Source organism: Protopterus annectens, chromosome 9.part0, assembly GCF_019279795.1.
Source record: "Protopterus annectens isolate FY-2018-M chromosome 9.part0, PAN1.0, whole genome shotgun sequence".
NCBI lineage: Eukaryota > Metazoa > Chordata > Ceratodontiformes > Protopteridae > Protopterus > Protopterus annectens.
In genome coordinates this window covers 511,174,718-511,201,908 of record NC_056743.1, presented here as the reverse complement: position 1 = coordinate 511,201,908, position 27,191 = coordinate 511,174,718, and the positions used below count along the sequence as shown (strand labels likewise).

Genomic DNA, 27,191 nt, shown 5'->3' with positions numbered 1-27,191 from the left:
TTGTTGTCCCATAGCACTGCCTGTTGTCTATTGTCCAGGTAGGACTGGAACCATTTTATAGTCATTGTATCCAGAGAAAAGGATTTTTGTATATTAATAAGTAAATGGTGGTTGACCATGTCGAATGCTTTTGAAAGGTCAATGAAAAGTGCAGAAGAGAGAAGATTGTTATTACGGTTATTATTGATGCTGTCAGTGAAGGATAGGAGTGCAGTTGTTGTACTGTGGAAAGGCCTGAAGCCATGTTGACATTTGGCCAGTAAATTGTTCTGAAGTAGATGGTTTAGTAACTGTCTATGGATACACTTTTCCATTATTTTAGCTAAGGGGGAGAGTAGTGCTATAGGACGATAGTTAGAATATTCTATGGAGTTTCCACCCTTGTGTAGGGGGATAATGTGGGAGATTTTCCAGATGGTGGGAATAGTGCTTTCTTATATGGGTCCATTTATCAGCAGTGATACAGGATATGCTATGGCTTTGACTGCCTTTTGCAGATATTCAGCAGGTAGCTGGTCAGCTGAGGGGGTAGTAGGTTTTAGCTTATGTAAAAGGTTGCAGATGAGGGAAGTTGGGACAGGTTGCAGGTTTAGTGTTGGAAGAGAGTTAGTAGTAAAGGTTGGAAGGACAGAGCTATCGGCTGTTAGTTGATTGGCAAGTGTTTGGATGGTCTCTGTAAAGAAGGCATTAAAAGCATTAGCAGTTTGCTTTGGATTGTCGGGATTTGCTCCTATAGGGGTTGGTGTTGTGGATTGGCCTGGTCGAAGTAGTCTGTTTGTGCTAGCCCAGAACCTTTGTGGATTATTTTGGTTGGTTTGTTGGAGTTGGCAGTAAAAGTTTTTTTTATCTTCAAGTATAGCTTTCTTTGTCTCATTTCTTTTTTGCCTGACTTGTTGTTCATCTATGGGGTTTTTAGTTGTTCTCCATAGTGCCCAAACTTTATTTCTGTTTTGAATTGTTTGCCTGGTTTTCTTTGTAAGCCATGGAGCGGGTATAGATTTAATTTAGATGGAACACTTTGGTGCATGGTGGTCAAGGATTGTTAAGAATTTTGAGTTAAAGTAGTTTGCTGCTTCGTCAAGTGGGAGGTATTTTATGGGTGATCAATCACATTCATTTAGTTCAGTTTGGAAGTTATCGGGGTTAAAATTTATGTTGCTTCTTATTGTTCTATATATGATTGGGTTGTGTAAGCTAGACCTTTGCCTGATTATATAAGTGAGAGAATGGTCACATCATCAGGGAGGGTCCCTACATTGCAGAGTTGTTGGTGATTGTTTATAAGAATCCAGTCTAGGATAGATTCTTTATTGTTGGATTTATTAATTCTCGTTGGGGAGTTGATTGTTTGTGAAAAGCCATAAAGGTTTATATGGGAAGTTGGTGATTCAGTAGAGCAGTCCTTCCAGTCTATATTAAAGTCTCCATGAATTATTGTTTCTTGGGGAAATTTTGAGGAGAGCTCAGCAAAGATACCTTCCAGAGTGCTGATGTTGTTACCAGGGGGCAAGTAGATACATATTATATTTAGGGATTTGCTGGGATTAAGGTGAAGTTTAGTTCTAATGATTTCTACATTGTTTTCTGAGGGGAACTGAAATCTAGTATAGATATTTGTAGCCCTTCTTTATAAAGAATAGCAACTCCCCCTCCTTTTTTTTGCTTTGTGGTCTTGTCTCAGAATATTGTACCCAGGTGGAATGATTTCAGCATCTTGTATAATGGGTTTTAACCATGATGTTCATCGTGTTACACTGCTGCAGTCATTAAACTTGGGTTATCCTGCCGTCAGGCGGTTCCCCATCGGCCTGAGTTCCAAAGTCTTGGTCCAGCGTCGGTTGCTGTCACTTCTTCCCTGACGTCAGTGCGCCAGGGGGATATAAGATGCAGCCGAAGCCATTTTCTTCAGTCTTTCTTGCTGCGTGGTGCCCGAAGCAGAAGCAGTTCGCCAGTGACGGTCGGCCGACTCCTGAGATTTTCATTCCGAATCCAGAACCGAAGTCTTCTAAAAAGCTAAGTACCCCGTTGGGGAAACTTTTTCTTGCCTCAGACCGATGTCAGTAAAAGTTAATAATTGTATTTCTTGTGAGAAGCAAATACCTCATAAGGATTTCCACTCCTACTGTATCCCATGCCTAGGCCCAGACCACAACGTCACTGGTTGTCGGTTTTGTGCTAGGTTTAACAAGCGCACTATTAAACGTTGGTTTGATTTTGCCCGACATTATTTTGGCAGAAAATTTAATTACACCATGCCATCAGAACTACCAATGACGGAATTCATAAAAAGCGCAAGGACAAGGACAGGCATCCAAGGCCCAAGACTGACGACAAGGCCTCTTCTAGGCCGGTCGCCGGATCTCCAGTTTTCAGTGAGGCACCTTCAATAGAACCACAGACCACCTCCGACTCCCACATGGAGCTGGCTGGACCTTCAGACACTCTTGGTATTCAGATTACCGAACTTACTCCTACAGAGGGAACTGAAGTAGCTGAACAATCCACAGCTTCAGAGGGTGTTTTCAGACCTACCCAGTTAACCATTAAACCCTCTGTTAAGTCTAAGCCTCCCTTAAAAGCAAAGAAACAGACACAGCAATCTCCAGGGCAGGCTTCCATGCCTAAGAAACAAATGATAAAAATGGCCGAAGACCTTATCACCCTGATCAGAGGGTCCGAACCCCCTCCAGATAAAAGGCCCAGACAAGATGCAGACTATGAATCTTCAGACCAGGTGTCCATTTCCTCTGACTCATTCTCAGACCTAGGGTATTCCTTACCTCCTTATGAGGATTCTGATGCTGAGGAATCAATTCCATCAGCCTCTCCACCTGAGGACTACTCCTTTGGGGAGACCTTACATACCATGAGGGAGCATTTCCACTGAGAAGGCCAGGATTACTCAGAATCCAAGAAAAGGCTCAGAGACTTCCTTTTATTGCCTCAACACACACCCCTTGCTATTCCGCCAGTGTTAGATATTGTGGATGATGTGTACACCGAATCCAGCTTAAACCCTGACTCCTTACCACCAGCCCCAGTTAAGCCAGATAGATATTACAGAGTCCCTAACTCTCACAAATTTCTATACAAAAGCCCTGTTGCTGACCCTGAAACTATTTCTCAGGGACCCCAAGGGATTAAGGCCTCATCAGCTAAAAACCCAGTCCCCTCTGACAGAGATTCCAGAGCATTAGCAGATGGGGCAAGAAAGTTTATACATCTGCAACTTTAGCCATGAGAGCCTTGAATTGCCAGTTTCACATGCTAAAATATCAGCAATTTTTAATGTCTCAGTTGAAACAAAAGATGCTTCCAGATTCAGATCCTCCTAGTTTGAAAGAAATACAGGATTTATTGCATGCAGCTGAACAAGTGGGAAAACATACTTTGCAATGTGGTTTTGATTCCTTAGAGGCCTCCTGTAGAGCAGCAGTTACAGGCTCTGTCATTAGAAGGCATGCTTGGTTAAAAGAACATACGCTACCAGATCATGTTAAGGCCAAATTATTGGATGCACCTTTGCAGCGGGATGTGTTGTTTAGAATTAAGGCAGAGAAGGTATTAAAAAAGATGGGAGGATAAGACAAAATCTATGCAAACGGTCAAAGATTTCTTACAGGTTCAACCTCCTCGTTTTAGCAGAAATTGGCCAACAAAAAATTGGTCCTTTCCAGTCACAGACAGACCTCAAAGGGGCAGATATAGACATCCAAGAGGTAGAGATCAGACACAAGGTCCTTACAGACCTCGACAATGGGGTACACCAGGCCAGAAAGAAGGGGAAGACAGGCCTCAACCATATAACAAACAGTCTCAATGACTTCCCACTACAGCTGCCAAACAGCTCTCTCTTGGCAGCCCCCTTAGGAGGAAAACTGGCTCTTTTCTATCACAATTGGCATTGCATCACCAAAGACAAATGGGTTCTCAACATCATATCTCAAGGTTACAGGTTCCATTTCCACACTCTTCCAAGGTTAAAAGGAATGCCAAATCTACCACCAAATCAATGGGCAGAGGCTGAAAAACAAATTACAGCACTCATGAACATGAGAGCTATTCAAAAGGTACCACCACAAGAGCAAGGACAAGGATTTTACTCAAGACTCTTTCTGGTTCCCAGAAAGGACAAAGCCTGGAGACCCATTCTGGACCTTTCTTCTCTGAACACTTACCTGGATATTCCGAAATTCAAAATGTTGACACTACAGCAGCTTCTTCCCATGCTGGGCAAGAAAGCTTGGCTCATGACTTTGGACCTCAAAGAGGCATACCTGCATGTCCCTATCAGACAAAACTGCAGAAGATACCTCAGATTTCTAGCAGGTTCAATGCACTATCAATTCTCTGCACTGCCCTTTGGCTTATCTACTGTGCCCAGGGTCTTCACAAAGTGCCTGGCACCATTAATTGCATTTTGCAGGCAAAAAGGAATTCAAATTTACCCATACCTGGACGACTGCCTAATCTAAGCAGAGAGCAAGGACATTCTTCTAAAGCATGTGGCATACGTAAAAAAGTTAAGCTGCCTGGGGTACACAGTAAACGAAAAGAAATCAAAACTAGTGCCCTCACAACAGATAATATTCCTGGGTGCCAGCTTAAACACAACAGCCCAGATGGCTTATCTCACACCAGACAAGCAAGGACAACTGACTCAGTATTTTCATTTGATGGCAACAAAGACCCAACTCCCTGCAAGAAAAATTCTGCAGGCCTTGGGCTACATGGCATCTTGCATACTACTAATTCCATATGCCAGACTGCATATGAGGAAACTACAATGGTACCTAAAGAGTGTATGGTCTCAACACTGTCAAAATTTGGAAACAGTTATACCACTAATTCCTTGCCTTCAGCAGGAGTTTCAATGGTGGGCTCAAGCTTGTCACCTCAACAAGGGACAACCTTTTACTCAACCCACAGCCAGGCAGACACTGACAACAGATGCATCGGATTATGCCTGGGGAGCACACATGGCAGGAAAATGTATTCAGGGCGAGTGGCCCACAGAACAAAGACATCTCCACATCAATCAAAAAGAGATGCTAGCTGTACAAAATGCAATTATATCTTTCAAGGACCTGCTACATCCAGGACAACTACTACTAAAGACAGACAACACCACAGTTATGTGGTACATAAACAAGCAAGGGGGCACACACTCCTACCCCCTCTGCAGACAAGCCATGAACTTGTGGAACACAGCTTTAAACTACCAAGTTCATCTGCAGGCACAATTCCTGCCAGGAGAGAAAAACACACTGGCAGACGACCTAAGCAGAAACATCATGGATCCTCACGAATGGCAATTGAGTCCACAAATATTCAGAATGATAGCACAAAAATGGGGGAAACCAGACATAGATCTGTTTGCATCCCCAATAAATTGCCAACTACAGAAATTCTGCACAAGGAGCTACCATCCACAAGCATGGAAAGTGGATGCCCTCTCATTCAGCTGGAAAAAACTATAAGTATACGCTTTCCCTCCTTTACCTCTCCTTCGAAAGCTATTCATAAAAGCCAGGCAGGAAGAGCCAAAGATGATCCTGATTGCACCAGACTGGCCACGCCAGCACTGGTACCCAATCTTAAAGAACTTAGCACAAGAACCACCCTGGATTTTGCCTCAAATCCCACAGCTGTTGACACAACACAACAATCAGATACTTCACAGCCAGCTAAAGACCTTAAATCTAGCTGCATGGAAAATTCCTTAACCAAGCAAACATTGCCTCTCTCCAAAGCTGTTATGGATGTCATTCTGGAGGCCAGAAGGCCTAGCACCAGGAAAGCCTGCTCGGATAAATGGAAGAGATTCTGTGCCTGGAACCAAGCACACAGCCTTGACCCTCTTGTCCCAAACATTCCTCAGATACTTCAATACTTAACTGAGATGCTGGACAAGGGCCTCTCCTTCTCATCCATCAAGATTCATGCCTCAGCCATTTCTGCTCATTACAACACGGATCCACCGATTTTTTCTAATCCTTTGCTCAAACAGTACCTCAGAGGGGCTAAAAACATGAGACCGCCCCGTAGAGCACCTACACCAACTTGGGACCTCAACTTTGTTTTGGAAAAATTAATTTTACATCCTTTTGAGCCACCTAACACGGCAGAATTAAAATACATCTCTTGGAAGACTGCTCTGCTATTGGCAATAACATCAGCAAGAAGAGTTTCAGAATTACAGGCACTAATGGCAGTGGAACCTTTCCTCATCTTCCACCAGGACAGGGTGTCCTTAAGAACTAATCCTACATTTATGCCAAAGGTAGTATCAAGTGTGGCTCTAAACCAAACTATCCACTTGCCAACTTTTTATCCAAAACCACAGAACAAAGGGGAGAGACTACTACATTCCTTGGACATTCACAGACAGTTACACTTCTACTTGGACAAAACCAAAGATTTCAGAAAATCTGAGCAATTATTGGTAGCATACGCAGCAGGAGCACAGGGAAAAGCCATTTCAAAGCAGACTATTTCAAAATGGATAGCTCACTGTATACGTTTTTGCTATACCCACCATGGGAAACCTGTACCTAGCAGCATTAGATCTCACTCCACCATGGCAACAGCCACTTCAGCTGCCTACCTCAGAGGAGTGCCTACCAAGGATATTTTAGAAGCAGCAACATGGAGTTCTGTACATACCTTCACCAAACATTACCATTTGCCTTTATATTCCAAATCCAGAGCTGGCTTTGCCACTGCTGTGCTGCAGGACCTTATAGCCACCCCTAATGCCTTATAGATCCATCCTCCCTACCTCAACTTTGGGATTCCACCCAAGTGTAATGACTGCAGCAGTGTAACACGATGAACATAGTACAGTTTTGTACCTACCATAAATGTAGATGTTAGTGTAGACACTGATGCAGTCCAGGTTACCCTCCCTCCTTCCCCTCTTACTTTCTGGTACATACCTAGGTCTTCTACCCTTATTTCCTAAAGGGAGTATTTGCTAGTAATTAAAAATGGTTGTTTGCTTTTCTATTATATATTTTACTAGCAATTTGAAAGGCCTACCTGTTTGGGGGCACCTGACATCTGGGGCAAGAAAAACTGAAGAAAATGGCGTCGGCTGCATCTTATATCCCCCTGGCGCACTGATGTCAGGGAAGAAGCGACAGCAACCGACGCCGGACCAAGACTTTGGAACTCAGGCCGACTGGGGAACTGCCTGACTGCAGGATAACCCAAGTGTAATGACTGCAGCAGTGTCTACACTTAAACATCTTAATTTATGGTAGGTACAAAACTGTACTTTTCTGTTAAAGTATGTCAAAGGAATGAACATCCAGGAGAGCATGGAGGTGGGGAATTTTATTATTTATGCTGTGAATATTGAGGTGGGCTGTATAGAGTGAGTTGGGAGATTTAGATGGGATATTAGGCGAAGAGGGAGCATGAATTTGTGGTTCTATGCTTGCTTTGTGGCCTGGTCCTGGGTTAGGATGGATGTTTCCATCTAGTAAGGAAAGGTATAATAGTTTGTTTAATGGATTGTGGGGGGTTACAGTAATGGTGGAGAGGTTTTCTGGGTTTTAAATAGTTGTATTTGATATGGGTTAGTCTGTGATATTTTGCAGGTAAATAGCTAGGTAGAGGTGTTATATTTATGTCTTCTGTGGAGTTAGTCAGAGGTATACTTGTTTGTGTATTAGGGAAATTCAGCTGTAAATATTTTGACTGTTCATAAGAGGTTAGCAAGTAGTCTGCTGTTAGAGGGGGTAGGAGTGTAACAAAGATTAGGAGCTTTAGTTGGATTTGGGAAGTTAGTGTTTGCATCGTGACTAATAAGGTTTACAGGTGTTCTTTGGAGGGGAGGAGTTATTCTTGGGATGGTTAGAGAGAGGTGTGTATAGTACATTAATAAGGTGACTGCTGTGATTGAATTGGAGAGGAAGAGGGTGTGGTTTGGATGTATGAGTTTAGGAGCACTAGGGGTGAGTGAGAATTGTGAGTAGGGTAGGGGAGCGGAATGAGCTCGCAGGGCGAACGGAGCAGGTAGAGACAAGAGAGGTAAGGAGCTGAAGAAGAACAATCACTTGGAGCAAGGATTATAATCGGTAAGTAACCCCGAATACTAGAATTAAGTTAAAAGATTAGATAATAGAGCTATTAGGAGGGTGTCTGAGAGCTAACCATAAAAATAAGAAGATGTTATGGGCTGAAGTTTAATAGCAAGCCTGTGGACATACAATATATAGTAAAGGTGTATTGTGGTCAGGAGAAGGCTTCTAAGGCCTGGAAAGGACAAGTCTGCCACCTGGTGGACAAAGTTAATATTATAAGTAGGGTAAAAGAGGGAGTTTGTGTTCTAATACAGAAGAAGGAGTAATGGTTCCAGATGTCTATAAATGGAGGAAAAGAAATTAGGCTGGTTACAGTGTGGAGAGGGGGTAGAGCTGCTGGCTTTCCTGGCTAGCGTGCTTAGAGCCACCTAGATATAATATTAAGTTATAGGCTATACTAGCCGTGATAGTTTTGACACCTACTTTCTTGCTCCCTTTACTGAGAGAGTACAGGGATAGGTTGCTCAAATGTTGAGACTGGAGGGAGTTTGGACAGGGTCCTTGTTCTTCAGGTAGTTAGATAAATATGCTAATGTTAACTGGCTGAGACATCAGAAAGCAGCAGTGATACAATCTGGAAGCCTGTGTCACTGGTTTGATTTGGTATACTAGGTAGAATAAAGTAAGGAAGAAAACTGTGAGTACACTGTGTTACTGGTACCATATAATTGTGGAAATGTGTGGAGATGTGCAAAGTTAAAGCTGAGGACACAGTCTGGAGCAAAAACTAAAAAGTGGAAAAGGAGAGAACCTTAAGTTCTCTTTATATACCCAGCTGGCAATAGTAGTTATATGTCAGTGTTGTGGTTTAGCAATATTTTTTTTTGGTAAAGAAGTTACTTGCAGTGTTTTATTGTCAAAGGTAAATTGTTCCATAAGGGACATGTGCAATTTCAGAATAGGGCATCAACACAAAAGTGTAAACAAATGTAAAATAAATAAATACAAATAGAATAAGTGCAGGCTCCTATATGTTTTAATGAGGAGGTTATCTGGTGACAATTTTGACTAAGGTGGCATCACTTACTGAATTGCTTCATTAATGATGAGTCTTTAGGGTGGAAAAAATGAGGGGTTTAACAAGAGAGCAGCCACATGAAAAAGTCAGATGACATTCCATACAAACCTGGCACACTCACTGCTGACATAATAGCTAGCACCAGTTTCAAGTTAAATAAAATAAGATGCTAAAAATATTTACCAGAAAATTTCACAAGCTGCTTTCAAGGGCAGCATTGTGGTTGAGTGCTGAGATCTCTACATTACAACTCCATTGCTTGGGTTTCCCTCCTAACCTTTGTTCATTGTTTAAGTAGAGTTTGCATGTTTGCATGTTCTCAGATTGCCTTTGTAGGTTTTTCTATGGATATTCTAGTTTCATCTAAAACATGTTGAGTTTGTGTCTTTCGGCTTTTTCCCGGTTAGGGGTCGCCACAGCGGAACTCCGGTCCGCTAATGATTGGCAGTTGATTTTTATGTACCAGCTTGCCAGGCCTGACGCACAACCTTCAACGAAGGTACGCCCATTCAAGCATGTCTCCCCGTAGAAGACGCTCTAGCTGAGAATCGAACCGAACAGCGGCTTACTGTGAGGCGACAACGCTACCACAGCACCACGTTGCACTAAATTGTCTAGCTATCTAGCTGTCCAGTTATCTGTCTGTCTGTCCATCCATCCATCTATCTATCTATCTATCTATATGTCTGTCTATCATATTTACTTTTTGGGCCCAGGTCACGGCTGAGTACCAGGAGAAAGGAGGAATCCCATTTTTTAAGTTTTTGAAAGATGTCATAGCTTATCATGCTAGGTGAGCATGGCATCTTTGTAGAACCTCTGAACCCATCAGAGTCCAATAGGTCTGTCGTCCATAACTGTCATGTTGTAAACCCAAGGTCACCCTATCATCTCGTTCAGTGATGTTAAGAATTGAAGAGTACATCAGCAATCAAACCAGCATAGCAATTTTACTAACTCACATAATAGCAGCATAGTAAAAGAAGGCAGCTAACTGCTTCATCTCATTCCTGCAACTGTACACAAGCTGGCACACCAGACACAATGCATCATGGGATGGCTTAGTTCTTAAAAAAACACAGCTATATATGACATGTCCACAGTATATAAATGTCAAAACCTTTGCACATTTTTATAACCACAATAACCATAACAGAATCCACCTATTTCCAGTATCCAGTGATCCAAGGTATTTTACAAAACCAAACATACTCATAAATTTATTTTGATCTGGCATAGGAAAATACCTCTCTACTCTCCCTGAATTTTTGGCTTGTCCTTGACTTTGACTCAAAATCTTGTTCAGTCCCTCCTAATACCTCCTAAAAGTGGTGATTTTGGGAGACAAGGAGGTGGTAGATTATGCTTAATAAATGATGAAAATAATTACAGACTTCTTTTACTTCTGAAAATGCATGTTAACTCGATGCTCTTATTCTGTCAACTTCTCAAGATAATGGTATTAATATTTTACAAGATGTCCCTTATTTTGGAAGATTTTCAGTACTCTATATGAATTTTAAATGAATTTTCAACAGTTTTACGTGGTTGTGCAAAATGTTGCATGTATATATATATATATATATATATATATATATATATATATATATATATATATATATATATATATATATATATATATATATATATGTATGTATGTATATTTAGGATTACATTACATTTACATACATCATTGAAATGAAATTTATATGTTTAATCTCACCGAGATTTAGATTATTAATTGCAAGATGACATAGAGACCATCATTTTGGTCTTTTTGTAGCTTTGTATCTGAAGTAGTGTTTTTAAATGTGGGAATCTTTTCCCACAATTTAATTGACTAATTTGTTCTTAATTAATATATGAGCGACCGTGGATAACGTCACCACAGATAGCATGATTTTATTCTGATGATGTCCTAACAGATGAAAGTACTCAATTGTGTGTCAGTAAAACAGTAAACAGTGGTGGATTTTGCTCCTGGCTTTGTGATATTCTTTTGAATTTAAAGTTTATTTTTGACAGTGGTTTTACAGATTTTCAGTACTAATATTTTACGAAATGTCATTGATTAGTGCATATTTTCCTTGGTTTACCCCTGAATCTTAACATAAAATGTTGAGAGAAAGGACAGCAAAGTATAGAAACAACCTGAATATCAGGAAGACAAAAAAATAAAATCAGTGCACATACTCAAACATTTCTCCAAGAAGTGAAATCTTGATAGGTATGATGGATGGGAGGTTGGCATAATGGTTGTTTACCTTACAGACACAAGGTACACGGGTTGAGTCTCACATTGGGTTACTGGCTAGGTATAAAATGGCCCACAAGCCCAGTTAACCTAGTACTAATCTATGAACTATATAGTTAACAATGAGTACAACTTAGTCAGATAAGTAACCTGCCAAAAAAAACAAACAAAAAAAAACAAAAAACGCATCTGCTGCAATAGTTATTAAGGCAACAGGGTCCTGAAAGTTAGTACTGAAACTCCAATAAACAAACTTATTTATTTAGTTAACATTTGTTTACTGGGAAAGTCCAACTTGGAATGAAGCCAGTTTTCAGCGAGGCCCAGGGAGAAATGTTCCAGACACATGTCTTTACTACGTGGGAGGAAAAAACTGGAGCACCCAGAGGAAACCCACACGAATAGAAGGCACTCCAGCCAATAATCAAACTGGAGAACCTCTTGCTGTGAAGCAATTTCTCCAAAAAAAGACCCTTCTCTTCTGAGATTTGCACTGGCAAATACATATAACATCCAGAATATGTCATGGGTCCCTAGCCTAATCCACAAGGATTAACCTTCATGTAGTTTATTTATTGAAGTTAGTTGAGCAGAGTAGTGGGCTTATCCCAGGGGACCCATTTCAGCCACAGCCTGGCATTAACAGTAACCTGTGCAGTACAACAAGACTTACCATAATTCAAATATCAAATATAAAGTAAGTGATGCAGTAAAATTAGTTACAGATATATGAATTTTGTACAGTATGATGACTTATAGTATATACTAATAGAAAAGTAGAATAGCTGTAATTCTTTACTAGATATATTGCAGTAAACAGGTTAACATGTTGTGCTGTATAGATTCCCCGTATTATATAATTATAATAATTATTATTATTATTTACAATAGGTAATATTCACAACAGGCAGTAATTAAACATTGCTTCACCTGAATAGATTATAGCGGAAGTATTAAGTATGCAGACTGAGTGGGGGGAGGTGGATTGCTCGAAAATACTCATGTCATTGGATTTTGTTACATACAGTTATAATTTACTCTAAAAATACCCAGGCATGAGAAAGCAAACTTGCTGGCCATACAGTCATCCTTAGCCAGTACCAAGCTATTTGCCTCTTCCTCCCTGCTTCCCACCCCCCAACCCCACTGTGATCAAACTAATGTATGTCCTACAGGCCTTGCAGTTCATGACCCTGCGCACCAAGCATATCATAGTGTAAGGCCTTCACGGCAAGGAAAACAACAGGATACCATTTCTAAACTCTAGCACCGTTTTGCATTAATTGTGCCCACTGACCAGATTCTCATGAAATGTGGTCTTCAACACTGCCCAGCTTGAGCTTCACCATGGCATTACCCACGGAAGCACTTTTGTACAGACAGTTCTTGACTGCTGTCCTTATAATACATGGACACCACCTCCTCTGTGGAAACACTCTCACAAGAAAGAACCAGAGAGTGACTCTGTAAGCTAACATCAGTCATATTGTATATGTGCATGGAACAGTGTGAAGCTTGCCCTAGCCTTTTTATGCATACAAGATATCCTGTGCATGATCCTGAGCCTCAGCTAGCTGTCAGCACCCAACAATACTCACACAGAACATGTACTGATTACTAGCAACTTCATAAATGAAGCAGTGAAGCCACAGCTGTTCTGTCAGATAATGTTAGGCAAAACACTTCATCATAACATCTGCAGAAATAGCAGTTACGGTGATGAGCTCTAACCACACTGCATTTGTAGAATCATTTGTATTGGCTGGCCCTGACAATTAACCCTTTTTCTGAGCTGAGGGGGAAACATTTGGCAGGTGTAAAGCCCAGTATATTCATCATGTGTAAGTGGACCTGGCCTTTCCATGCCCAATGGCAATGCCTTGTTCATCTTTCATTTTGTCAGATCTCACCTGGACCATGCAATGAGATCTTAACCATGTTTTTATTTAAGTTTGGCATACAGTCTCAGACTGACATTGTATAGTAAGAGTACACATCTGGAGCATGGGCAGTTGCAATGCATGAAGTTTCTGCTGCAAAATGATATAATAACACATCCAAGATCTGTCCAGTAAATTAGAAGTCTTAAAGGTGATTTTATAGGCTAACACCCTCTAAATATGTATTAAAGCACAAATGTCCTGCACCACAAACTTCAAAGGTGAAAGAAGTAAAAGACTACAAACCATACATCTGTCCAGATTGACCATGTCCTTCTTTCGTCAGGATTAAAGTCACATACCCGTGCAGCAATCAGTAGGCTCCATGCCAAAAGATGAAACACTTGCATAAATCATCTGTGAAGGTGCATTTTTCAGTGGGATGTGCCATGTTGTCTAGAGGTTAGGATTCCTACTTTTCACCCAGGTGGCCCGGGTTTGACTCCCAGTATGGCAATGGGTCACTCTTCTTACAAAGGCACTTGTAGTCGTTAGCGTAGTAAGACAGGGATTGCAGACTTTCTCATAACTTTCAGGTTCCAAGCATTAGCTTGTCTCCAGCTGCCTGCCTTAGTGCTTTCTTGGTTCAGTTCTGTCATGTGACGGAAACATGATACCAGAGGAAAGATCCAGAATCAAGCACAGTAAATCCTCAGTTTATGACTTACCAGCCTAATCACTGGGCAAAGCAAATGTGTAACAATGGCTGACTCAGATCACTCTTTTGCTTTGGCTCAAAAAATTTGAGATGTGGACGCATCCATATCATCCACATTGGCACACAATATCACATCCAAATTTGATGAAAGAATAGGGCAAAATTTCTCAGTTTCTTGACAGCATTTCTCCATATTTGTACAAGTACAACACCAAATCTTCCTAGAAATGAAGCCATAGGCCTAGATGGACTAACCCAGTAAGCAAAAAACAAATAAAATAAACCTAGAGGTGCTATGATTTTGAAGCAGGTTATATTTAGTGGATGGGATACCAGCTGTCTTCCCAGCATGGAAGGTCAGCAGGTTTTCCAACTCAGAAAAATTTTCAACAATTTGGCAAAATTCATTTAGTTCATCACGGTTTTGCCAAACTGTTATTAGTTTTTCAAGTATAGCAAACCCTCACCAATGTACTACTCATGAAGAATCTTCAAATTAGTGGAGGAAGGAAAATTAACCATCAGAAATCATGATGTCATCATTCAGGAAGGAAGACCGGCAGTTTGTGGGTGAAAGGCAATGTAATCACACCTGACAGCATACTGTCAAAGACCATCTTCAGAAGAAAAGATACCCTGTGGGATCAAATGCTGCCTCTCAGCTCTTCTTATGCGCTGTATCATACTCTCTTTCCTGACATTTCAGGGGAATAAGCAAAGCTGTAAAAAAAATCTCCTTTGAAAAGTGAGGAGTGTGGAGCCCATCCTCTTTCTTAGATCTGTAATGTTCCAAAGATTACTTTTTACCTCACAACATACTGACCAGAACGCAATGGACCAGATTCCAAATGACATGCAGTCATTTTGAGAGACTTACTACACTGTGAGCAGGTCTTTTGGAATCAGTGTAGCTGCTTTATAGAGAGGCCTTACACTAGAGGAAGTCACTTAGACTAAGTCCATACCTCTCAACTGTACAGATTTTCACAGAATGTCCAGAATTTGGCCTTACATTTATTGCTCCATTTTTCATAAAATTGTGGTTTTCTGGCAAATTAGTGGTAAATCATTAAACACTGAAGTTAGAAAATAATGACAGACATTTGAGTTTCAGACTTCATAGCCTTCAGAACATTCATGCTAATGAAAAAAATGTTGTTCTATCAACTTTCTAAGTTTGTAAGAGCAATATTTAAAAATTGTCCCTATTTTGGGGCCTTTGTCACAATTTTATTTAAGGCTTTGTCCAGATTTTTTACTCTAAGAGGTTGAGAGGTATGACACTAGCAGCAAGCATTTTGGAATCGAGGCAGGCTTACACCAGAGTAAGTCACTTACTCCGAGAGCAAGAATTTCAGTATCTGGCCCAGTGTCGTCTCCACTCCAACAAGACTCACCACTGCTGTTATACTTGTAATCTTGGATACCCTAAGGGGAGATGTAAGTGCAGAGGCATAGCTAACAAAGTTGTGATGGGTAAAAGTAAGACATTACAGTATTAAAAGTGGGAATAAACAAAATATAAAAAAGAATAATTCTGTTTTCTTTTTCCTTGCCAACAGGGTTACAGAACAGGCTATGCGTATCGTTTCCCCTTCCATCTGGAAAAAACAAAACACAAAAGTGAGGTGGAAATTCCAGCTACTGTCACAGCTTTCATGTTTGAGGAGGAAGGTACACATCGAGTACCGATACGGCATCATGCGCAGAAACAGCAACAGGAGAAAACACGTTGGCTAAACACACCGAACACTTATATGAGGGTCAACGTTTCTGAGGAAACTCAAGGAAGCATCACATCATCAAAGACCAAGACAACAGTAAGACAAACTTATCTAAACAACTACTGTAGCTGCTGCATTAACTAGGCTAACTTCCTGTTATCGGTTTCTAAGTTTATTACTTTAGCAAGTCAGTTTATGTTCCTAACAGATAATGAAGCAAGATGCATTTCATAATAAAACAGGATGAATTTGTAAGACACAAACATGATGCAGATAAGTCTGCTGAATGTTTCATTTACACTTTTTTTGCTCACAGTAGGAAGTATTTTTTGGCCTTCAGAACTTCAGTCAGGTTATCTGTTTGTGTGATTACATAGCTGGTTCAAGTCACAGTAGATTGTACTGTGATAAGTCAAAAGCAATACGCTTGGTGTAGTACCCATGCTGGCTGAAAATTAATGACTGAGCATGTCCACTTATTTATTTTCTTTTTGACCAGGTTGATGGACTGTTTCAGATTGTTCATTTTTAGTCAAAACCTATGAAAAGAACAAAAACAGACAAAATACAATGTATAAATATTTGCACATGCATGCATGCTTAAATGTGCAATAGAGGTAAGTAACAACTTAGTAAATAATGGTATAAAGAAAGCCACAGTGTCAAATGCAAAATCCTGAAATGTCAAAATGTTGCAATTTTATCATTATTGAACTCAAAATACATACTTAAAGCATACATATACTATATATGTGCACTGTACCAGTACACAGTCAGTCAAAAACAATATATTCCCATTATTGAAACTCAAAAATGAGTGCTAACATGGGTTTTGTGTGTGTGTGTGTGTGTGTGTGTGTGTGTGTGTGTGTGTGTGTGTGTGTGTGTGTGTGTGTGTGTGTGTGTGTGTGTTCATGGGGGGGCAAGTCTGGTTCTCTATACATGTAGATGCAGGTATTTTGATTTTAACACTTTTAACATAGTACTATATATGTGCTTTTTCACGCCTGTATGGACGTGTGTTGTGGCTCTGCAGTTTTATTAAGGAAAACATTTAAGGTTCTAGATGTAGCAGTGGGTATTCCAGGAAGAATGTTGGCATGTGATCTAATAGTAAAAAAAAAATAACAAGAGTAATAGTAAATCGTGCAAATACACGGATGAAAGAAAGGAAAGAACTGTTTAAGGAGGCGAAGCATTTTGTGACCACTACCATGAGTATAGCAGTAGCAGGGAATATGAACTGCAGTTTATGAAAAAAGAAAGCTACAAAAAGATTCGAAGGTGTGTAATGATATGAATAAAGCAAAATAAATGTATACATACACAAAGTATTGTAGTGAAGGATAAAAAATAAGTGGTGACACCTTTTTAGTAAAAAATGAGGAAAGTAATATAGAGGACAGGGGAGGTAGGAGCAGGCCAGGACAAAGTGACAGGAATAGTGGAGGGATATATATGAAGGAACTGTATAAGAAGGGGGAAGAAAGAAAAGGGAGGTAGAGAATAAATCAGCCGGCATGGGAAGAAAATATAGAATTTGAAAAAGAGACTGAGTTAGAGGAGCTGGGCAAGACGTTGGGAGAAAGTGAGAGCGAATACTTCACTGCAGCTAGATGACAGGGGAGTAATGTTTATAAAAAATGCAAATGAGTGAAAAGAGGGTTTTCTTGAAGGATTTAAATGAGTAGTTGTAGGAAGAGGTGAAGGTCAAATTAGTATTTGCCACTTTAGTAAAATTTATTTTGAAAAAAAAACAGGAGATTGAGAAGATGTGAAGAATTAGAGACCAGTGAAACTGAGTAACTCAGATTACAAAATGTTCTGTCAAATTTCTTATGTCCCCACCACGATTACTCTCAAAAACTCTGCCAATGAGCATGAATTTAAAGGTATGCTCATTACTGGTTTCTTTGCCATGTCTTGCTAAAGCATTACATTTATTTAATTTGCTAATATGATATAGATGATGTTCTTTGTGTTTCACTGTTGCAGTCATCACACTTGGGGTTATCTGCCTGCAGGTAGCCCTCAGTCGGCCAGAATACCAGAGATTTAGTATTTCTGCGTCAGTTGCTGTCGCTCCAGGACTGACATCAGGTCGTCAAGGGTATAAAAACAGGCAACAGACACCATTACCTCAGTCTTTCCTGGCGAGGAGCCCAAAACAGAACCAGTTCACAAGTGCCAGTTGGCCGCTACCTGAATTTTTGTTTACAAATTGAATAATCCTGAAGTCCTCTAAAGCTAAGTACCCTGTTGGGGATCCTTTTTTCTTGCTCTAACCGATGTCAGAAAAAGTTAACAATTGTCTTGCCTGTGGAAAGCAAATACCACACAGAGATTTTCATTCCTACTGCATCACCTGTTTAGACCCAGACCACAACGTACCTCGCTGTCAGTTTTGTGCCTTGTTCAACGTCCAAACCATTCATCATTGGGCTCTCTTTGTCACTAAATTCTTCCGCTCTCAATATCTGTATTCTGAAATGGCTTTGGTAAGCCATCCAACTACCCATATTCTGAAAAAATGTAAGGATAAAAACACAGACAGACAGCACAGGTCCACAGCTGCCGACGACGCTTCCGTTAAGCTAGTCGCCAGTTCGCCGGTACTCAGTGAGGCACTTTTGTAACCACTGATGCCCACTTCTATGCATTTGCAGGCCTCTACCAAGACCCATTCGGAGTCCAGTATGCTGTGAGACTCTTCTATAACTGGAACCTGCAGATGTCTACCTTGGATAGGTCCGGAGCTGCTGTGCAGGCACCGGCTTCTGAGGCAGTTCTTTGCACTACCGATGTTCGACTCAAACCGACTTCTTTTTTATCTAAAACTACAGAGAGTATGCACTATGCCTAGAAAACCAATGACCAAAGCGCATGCACCTCCTCCCAAGCCTCAAAGACAAATGCTTAGAATGGCAGAAGACCTTATTACGCTGATTAGAGGAAGCCAGCCTTCCCCTTCCAAGAGAAAAAGAGACCAGTTCCCTGCAGCTTCAACAGACCAGGAGTCCAATGACTCTGAGTTATCTGATTATGAAGATATGCCCTTATCTGCTTATGAGGATTCAGTTGCAGAGGAATCCATTCCCTCTGCCTCCCCTCCAGAGGATTTTTCTTTTGGTTAAACCTTACATACCTTAAGAGATCTTTTCCACTGGGAATGCCAGGACTATCCTCAGTCCAAAAAGAGACTCAGGGAATTCCTAGATTTGCCACAGCACAGACCTTTAGCAATTCCCCCTGTCCTGGAGGTTGTTGATGGTGTTTTAATGGAATCCAGTCTTACTCCTGATACTTTACCTCCTGCCCCTAGGAAATCAGACAGGTACTACAGAGTACCTGACACTCTCAAATTTCTTTTCAAGAGTCCTACTACTGACCCAGAGATCATTTCCCAGGGGCCTAAAGGTATCAAGGCAACTACAGCCAAGAATCCACCCCTTCGGACAGGGATTCCAGAGCTTTGGACAGATGAGGTAAGAAGGTATATACCTCTGCTACTCTTGCTATTAGGGCATTAAATTGTCAGTTTCACATGCTGAAGTACCAGCAACATATTATGGAACTTATTAAACAAAAGTTGACAACCTTTACGGGCTGTGCAGAAAATAAAGAATTGCAGGCGCTTATGCACTCTGCAAGCCAAGTCAGCAAGCATGCTTTGCAGTGTGGTTTTGACGCCTTAGAGGCATCTTGCTGGGCAGCAGTCACTGGTTCTGTACTGAGAAGACATGCCTGGCTCAAGGAACAGACCTTGCCAGACCATGTCAAATCAAAGTTATTAGACGCTCCTTTGAACAAGGACAGTTTGTTTGGCACCAAAGCAGAAGAGGTTCTTAAAAAGATGGAAGAAAAAGCTAAGTCTATGCAGACTGTTAAAGAATTCTTACAAGTGCAACCCCGTAGATTCAGTAGGCATTGCTTTTCTAAGTACTGGTCCTTTCCATCCCCCTCCCGGCCATCTCAAACCAGGCCCAGGGGAAATAGACCACCCAGATTACAGTCTCAGGGTATGCAGAGATCTAAGCAATGGAGTGCCCCCACCCCCAAAGCAGGGATTGGTAAGCCACCTCCTTACGGAAAAAAAACTCACACTGACTTCTCCACTCCTCTCCCCACCTCTGCCCAATTGCTTGTGCCCCTAGGAGGAAAACTGGCCCTTCATGCAAAAAACTGGATGTCCATCACACAAGATTGATGGGTCCTCAACATTGTATCCCAGGGGTACAAATTTTACTTCCACTCACTGCCAACCCCAAGAGGGTTCCCAGACCTTCCTCCAAACCAGTGGGCAGAGGTTGAAAACCAGGTTTTATCCCTACTCTCCATCAGAGCTATTCAGCCGGTTCCAGTAGAACAGATAAGTCAAGGTTTCTATTCCATACTCTTCCTGGTACCCAGAAAAGAGGGCTCTTGGCACCCAATCTTGGATCTTTCAATTCTCAACACCTTCCTGGTGGTACCAAAATTCAAAATGCTTACCCTGTAACAGCTTCTATCTATACTAATCAAGGATGCCTGGTTAGACACCGTAGACTTAAAAGAAGCCTATCGGCACATCCCTGTAAGGGAGTCATGCAGGAAGTATCTACATTCCAGGGCTGGAGCTATGCATTATCAGTTCTCTGCACCTCCCTTTGGCTTATCCACTGCGCCCAGAGTATTCACAAAATGCCTGGCTCCATCTATTGCATACTGCAGGAAGAGAAATATCCAAATTTACATGTACTTGGATGACTGCCTAATTCAGGCGGACAGTTAAGAATTGCTGTTGCAGCACCTGATATTTGTAAAAAATTCCTCACTTCCCTGGGGTACACCATCAATGAAAAGAAATCAAAACTGGTACCCAGTCAAAGGATTGCATGCCTGGGAGCAAGCTTGGACACAACATCCCAGATGGCATTCCTCATTTCAGAAAAACAAGTCTATCTGACAGCCTCCTTCAAACAAATGTCCACCAGAACCCAGCTGTCCACAAGAAAAATACTGCAGGCCCTAGGGTTCATGGCCTCATGTGTACTGCTAATTCCATATGCAAGACTGCATATGAGGAAACTTCAGTGGTACTTCAAATGTCTTTGGTGCCAACATTCTCAGGACCTGGAAACAGTCATTCCTATCATACCCTGTCTAAGGACAGAGTTTCTTTGGTGGGCAGAAACATGCAACCTCAACAAGGGACTGCCCTTTACTCAACCCCAAGCCACCCAGATCCTTACCACAGATGCATCAGACTATGCCTGGGGAGCACACATGGACCCCAATTGCATTCATGGCCACTGGAGCCCAAGTCAAATTCATCTGCACATCAACCAAAAAGAGATGCTAGCTGTGCAGAATGCCCTGACAGCCTTCAGATCTCTACTCTTTCCAGGACGATCAACTAGCAGGGGGGGACACATTCCTACCTACTCTACAGGCTAGCCATGGCTCTGTGGAACATGGCATTGGACATGCAAGTCCATCTGCAAGCTCAATTCCTGCCAGGCAATCAAAATTCACTGGCAGATGACTTAAACAGAAATCTCCTAGACCCACATGAGTGGCAGTTAGAGCCCAGCACCTTCAACCTTCTGATTCAGAAATGGGGGCCTCCAAAGGTGGACCTTTTTGCCTCCCCCTACAACCACCAGCTCAGCAGATTCTGCACCGGGAACCCTCACAGCAGGGCTTGGAAAGTGGATGCCCTATCTTTTCAGTGGGTAAGTCTCTCAGTTTATGCATTCCCACCCCTGCCCCTTCTCTCAAGAGTGTTACTCAAAATAAGACAGGACAGACCGAGGACAATTCTGATTGCCCCGGACTGACCACGCCAGCACTGTTACCCACTCCTGCGCAGCCTGACATCGGTACCACCATGGCACCTATATCAGAACCCTACCCTGCTCTCTCAGCAGGAGGGGCAGATTTTGCATCCGCAAATGCAAACCCTAAAGCTTGCAGCCTGGCTTATCCCTTGAATCCTATCCCAGCAGCTCTAAGCAAGCAGGTGCTGGACATCATTCTTGAAGCCAGACGATCCAATACAAGGAAATCCTATGTGGATAAGTGGAAAAGATACTGCTCATGGAGCCTAGCTAAAGGAGAGGACACAACTCTGCCCTCCCTGCCTTTAATTTTGGATTACTTAGAAGATCTACTCCACAAAGGCCTGTCTTTCTCTTCCATTAAGATTCATGCCTCAGACATTTCGGCTCATAACAACACTGAGCCACCTCTCTTCTCGCACCCTCTTATCAAACAGTTCCTGACAGGGGCAAACAACTTAAGGCCACCAAGGAGAGCACCCACCCTGGCTTGGGACCTTAACTTTGTACTGGAAAAGCTCACACATCCACCCTTTGAGCCTGCAGCATCAGCAGATTTAAAATTCCTCTCTTGGAAAACAGCATTGCTTCTAGCCATCACTTCAGCTAGAATAGTGTCTGAACTTCAAGCACTTATAGCTGTGAAACCCTTCATTATTTTCTGTGCTGACAGGGTCTCTCTCAGGACAAACCCTTCTATTATGCCTAAAGTGCTGTCCATTGTGGCTCTCAATGAATCCATACATTTGCCAACCTTTTTCTCTAATCCTCAAAATAAAGGGGAAAGGATCTTGCACTCCTTGGATGTGCACAGACAGCTCAGATTTTACCTGGATAGGACTAAGGCCTTCAGAAAATCAGACCAGCTATTAGTCAGCTTTGCAACTGAGGCAGAGGGCAAGGCCATTTCTAAGCAAACTATATCTAAATGGATAGCACAATTGCATCCATTTCTGCTACAAGCACCATGGGAAACCAACCCCCCAGGGGGTCAAAACACACCCCACTAGGGCAACATCTACCTCTACTGCATTTCTCAGGGGAGTCCCTATCAGGGACATCCTGGAAGCTGCTACCAGGAGTTCAGTACACACTTTCACCAAGCACTACCATTTGCCTATCTTCTCCAAATCCAAGGCAGACTTTGCAACAGTAGTCCTAAAGGGCATTCTAGCCATCCCTAACTCTTCCTGACTGCCTCCACCCTTCTTCAGCTTTGGGAATCCACCCAAGTGTGATGACTGCAACAGTGAAACATGAAGAACATAGTACAGTTGTGTACACTTACCATAAATGTAGATGTTCGAGTGTATTCACTGTTGCAGTCCTGGTTTCTGTCCCTCCAGCCCCCTTGTCTCTCTCTCTCCTCTCTATGTCTATTACTTACCCCTTTCAGGGTTATTGGTATTTACTTCTTACTGGTGGTGTTGTCCCCACCATAACGTAGCTCCATATTTGGGGGGCTCCTGACATTTGGGGCAAGAAAAACTGATGTAATGGCGTTGGCTGCCTGTTTTCATACCCCTGACGACCTGACGTCAGTCCTGGAGTGACAGCAACTGATGCAGAAATACTAAGGCTCTGGTATTCAGGCCGACTGGGGGCTACCTGCAGGCAGATAACCCCAAGTGTAATGACTGCAACAGTGAATACACTCCAACATCTACATTTATGGTAAGTGTACACAACTGTACTTTCTTTGATCCTGTCTTTCAAAGGCCTATCTATTTTTCCAATATAAAACTTGTGGCATGACAAACAGCATGCTAAATAAACATGTGCTGTGTCGCAAGTAGCAGAAACATTAAATGTGTATTTCTTACATTGGTCTGGATGCATAAAAGTTCCTGCTGTAGCAATATAGTTACATGCTGTACACTAACCACATGGTTTAGTAAAATTTATACTGCTCTTAACAACGTTATCTCTTGGATAACATAATTGCCTTTTCAAAGAGTTCATGTTTTTAAATAAAACCTAGGTTGGACATCTATTAATTCTCTGATCTCATAATCAGTGGTCAATACTGGCCAGACTTTTTTAATAACATAAGAACTCACATTGTTATAATAATAATATAAAGGTACTTTAGCTTTCTAGCTTGCCTAAAGACATTACCTTCAGCATTTGTAGCACTAAATATACAGAACCAACTGATATTGCCAACATCCTGGTAGATAGGTTCAGTGCTAACTTTACCCCTCTGTCATCCCCTAAAGGGTCCATCTCTATACCGGAAGAATGCAAAGTACCTGTAATCACAGCTGCACAGGTAAAAAAAACACTCTCCAAAGCCAAGAACACAGAATCCATGGGACCTGACAACATCCCAGGCTGCATTCTACATGAACTACAGAATGAACTGGCACCCCACCAAAGTACCATGTTCAATCATAGCCTCACCTCAGGCTTTGTGCCCACTGAATGGTGCACAGCAATGATTATCCCACTCCACAAAGGGGGAGCCACCACGGACCCTGGGAACTACCGCCCCATTAGCCTGACGAACCTGGTCTGCAAGGCTATGGAGCGTATCATCATGGAACTTATAAACAATGACATTGGTAATCTCCAAACTCTGGACCCTACCCAGTTCGGGTTTGTAAAAGGCAGATCATGTCTCCTAAACCTGATAGACTTCTTTGAAGCGGTCACCAAAGCTGTAGATGAGGATAAGGTGGTACACACAGCCTATCTAGATCTCACCAAGGCTTTCGACACCATCCTCCACTCTGGAATTATAGACAAACTCTCTAAACTGGGTATAAATCCCTATGTCACAAGATGGGTTGCCAACTGGCTCAATGTCTGAACCCACACTGTGAAAGTAGCAGACTGTAAATCCAACTTCAGACCAGTGACAAGTGGAGTACCACAAGGTTCAGTCCTAGGTCCTCTCCTGTTTGGTATGTACTTCTCTGAAGTACAGGCTAACACAGAAGGTCTTTGGTTAACAAAGTTCACAGATGACTGCCATAATCAAATCTCCTAACTATGTGGATATCCTACAAAAGGGCCTCACTGAGACAGATGCCTGGTGTCAAAGCCGTGGCCTCAAGCTCAATGCCAAAAAGTGCATTGTCATCCCTTTTGGTAAAAACTCTGTACCCATTAACTACCACATAGGCGGTAGTCTACTTAACACCGAAAGTGTGATAAGAGACCTTGGGATACAGGTGGACAGTAGTCTCTCCTTTGATAATCACATCGCCACAGTAGTCAGGAACTCCTTCTATGTGGCACACCTCATCACAAAAGGTTTCTTATCCAGGAAAAAAGAGGTCATTGTTCCCCTCTACTCGTCACTCATTAGACACATTATAGAGTACAACGCCCCTTTTGGTATGTACCTCACAAGACATCTACAACAACTGGAAAGGCCACAGAAATACCTCACAAAGAGGATTACCGGCCTCAAACAGATGCCCTACACAGACTGTCTAAAAAAACTCCAGCTTTACTCTGTCGCATATTGCCTACTCAGAGGCGATCTCTGCCTAACATACAAAGTTATATCAAACCCAGAGCTGTTGGACATGCTCCATGTAAAGAAATCCCAATCCCTCAGAGCTACACGCTCTAGGGACCTAAACTTTGTCACCACAATAAACAGAACATGCTGGAGGGATAGATTCCTGTTTCAGAGACTTCCCATACTCTGGAACAAACTACCTATTTATATCAAACAAACCTCCTCATTAGCACTCTTCAAGAAAAATCTTGATGATTGGATGGGGGATAGGAAATTCACCCCAGGGATCACTTCTGTGGCTCTGCTTGACAGGAGCACATGAAAATAATTTTCTTGGGTGGCGAAAGCCAGGGTATCGTTTGGCTAGGCTTATATAGGCCCTAGAACCAATAGCCTAGTACCTACCTATGAACCTATAAGCTTCCAAAAAATATGAACTAGCAGTACTGCCCCTTAACCTTGTAACTTCTTGTATGGCTTTATCAACATCATGCTCATCATATCCTCTAGCTACAAATGAATTAATCAAACTATTAGTGTGACTAATAAAATCCTGATCTTCTACATTTAATCTAGAAGCTCTAAAAACCTGATTTTTAACAACATTTCTAAAAATGTATGGTGGATGTATACTCTCACGAAACAGTAAATGGTTTCAATGGCAAGGTTTCCTGAACAGCTTCATGAAAAATTTACCTTGATTATTAATCATCACATTAACATCTAAAAAATGTATACTACTTTTAGAAAAAACTGATGAAAATCATAGAAACGAGGTGGTCAAACTGATATATTTCTTAAAGGCATGAAGCTTCTCCAAGGAGCCATCCCATAAAAGGAATATATCATCCACAAATCCAAAGCAGTCCACTAGTTCACAGTGACCATTACATATCCAGAATACATAACACCCCAACATTTACAATGCTAGGACAACAAGATAACTGGCCTTTCTATCCAAACCTGAAAAGTGCCCTAAGATATTTGAACATGGTACAGAGACATCCATCTAATCATATGCATCTCTGACAGCTTATTTGTGTAGCTCAACTATGCAAAGCAATATGTCCCTCCCACCTGAGCTGAATTAGTGTTTAACTTGGTAGATCCTGAACAGTAGGCATAATCTCCTATCTGTGGCCTTCTAAAATGTCCTAAGGCTATGGAACATGGCCACTGAAAATAGTGGCGCAAATCTTTTATCCATCTGGTATAAGCCCTAGGGCTCAGTAGATAAATCCAGAACTAAGAGAATTAGACATATACAAGACCCAAGATTTCCCATATTTTTGACTGTGTAATATTACCAGTCTCCATCATGTCCGTTAAATAGAAACACATTAAGAGTGTAAATCAGCATCCACAGAAATTTTCTTGGGGGGGGGGGTGCAAATTTTTTTGTGAACTACAAAGTTAAGGGACGTTGACTAAAACTAATTCTACTAGTGGAAAAGAAATCTAAATTTAAACACAACATCTGATTGTCATAAAACAGCAAAAATAGAAATTAAGTCTCAAATAATAACTTCCTCATGATCAACCCCTTTATCCCATTTTCTACAATCTGTCAAGATGTCTTCTCAACTCTTGTCATTTCTCTCGATTTAGTGTCACTCTTCTAACTTCTTCAGTGGTCATGCTTCACTGTAGTAGGTCTTCTCTCACACAATCCATCCATCTCTTTGCTGGACACCCTTATTTCCTCTTGCCTTCTTCCTATCTCTTCCAATCTTCTTCATCAGACTGTCTTCTGCTTTCCTGCACATGTGACCAAACCACTATATTCTATTCTGTTTGACCTTCTCTGCAGTTGGAGCTACTAACATGTCTGCTCTGATACCTCATTTCTTTGTCTGTCCCACAGTGTACATCCTACCTTAGGTACTTCACCTCCATTACCTTTAGCTTCCTCGACTGCTCTGCCTTTACTGCCCAGGTTTCTCTACCATACAGCAGCACTGGTCACACCACTGTTTTGTTCACCTCACTTTTCAGCTTCTTTGGCATTCTTCTGTCACACACTACCCCTGACAGTCTGTGCCAGTTAGCTGCATCTCCTCTGATTCTAGCTTTGAGATTCTCATTCAGACTTCCTTTCTCCTCAACCACCCCTCCTAGATACTTGAAGCTGTTAACATGTTCTACTGTTTTCCCTTCTATCTCAATTTCCAGAGTCCTCTGATTTCCCCCATTTGCTGACATGGCAACTCTCTTAT

At 41.7% G+C, this 27,191-nt stretch overlaps 1 protein-coding gene across 2 annotated transcripts in view; it reads left to right on the top strand.

Moving 5' to 3' along the window:
- Positions 1-27,191, top strand: part of ADD2 (adducin 2) — a 906,318-nt gene that overhangs the window by 740,536 nt on the left and 138,591 nt on the right. For both annotated transcript variants that reach the window (XM_044083076.1, XM_044083077.1), the window contains exon 10: positions 15,523-15,780. In XM_044083076.1, coding sequence (XP_043939011.1) covers positions 15,523-15,780 — 258 coding nt within the window. The remainder of the gene's footprint in view (positions 1-15,522; positions 15,781-27,191) is intronic.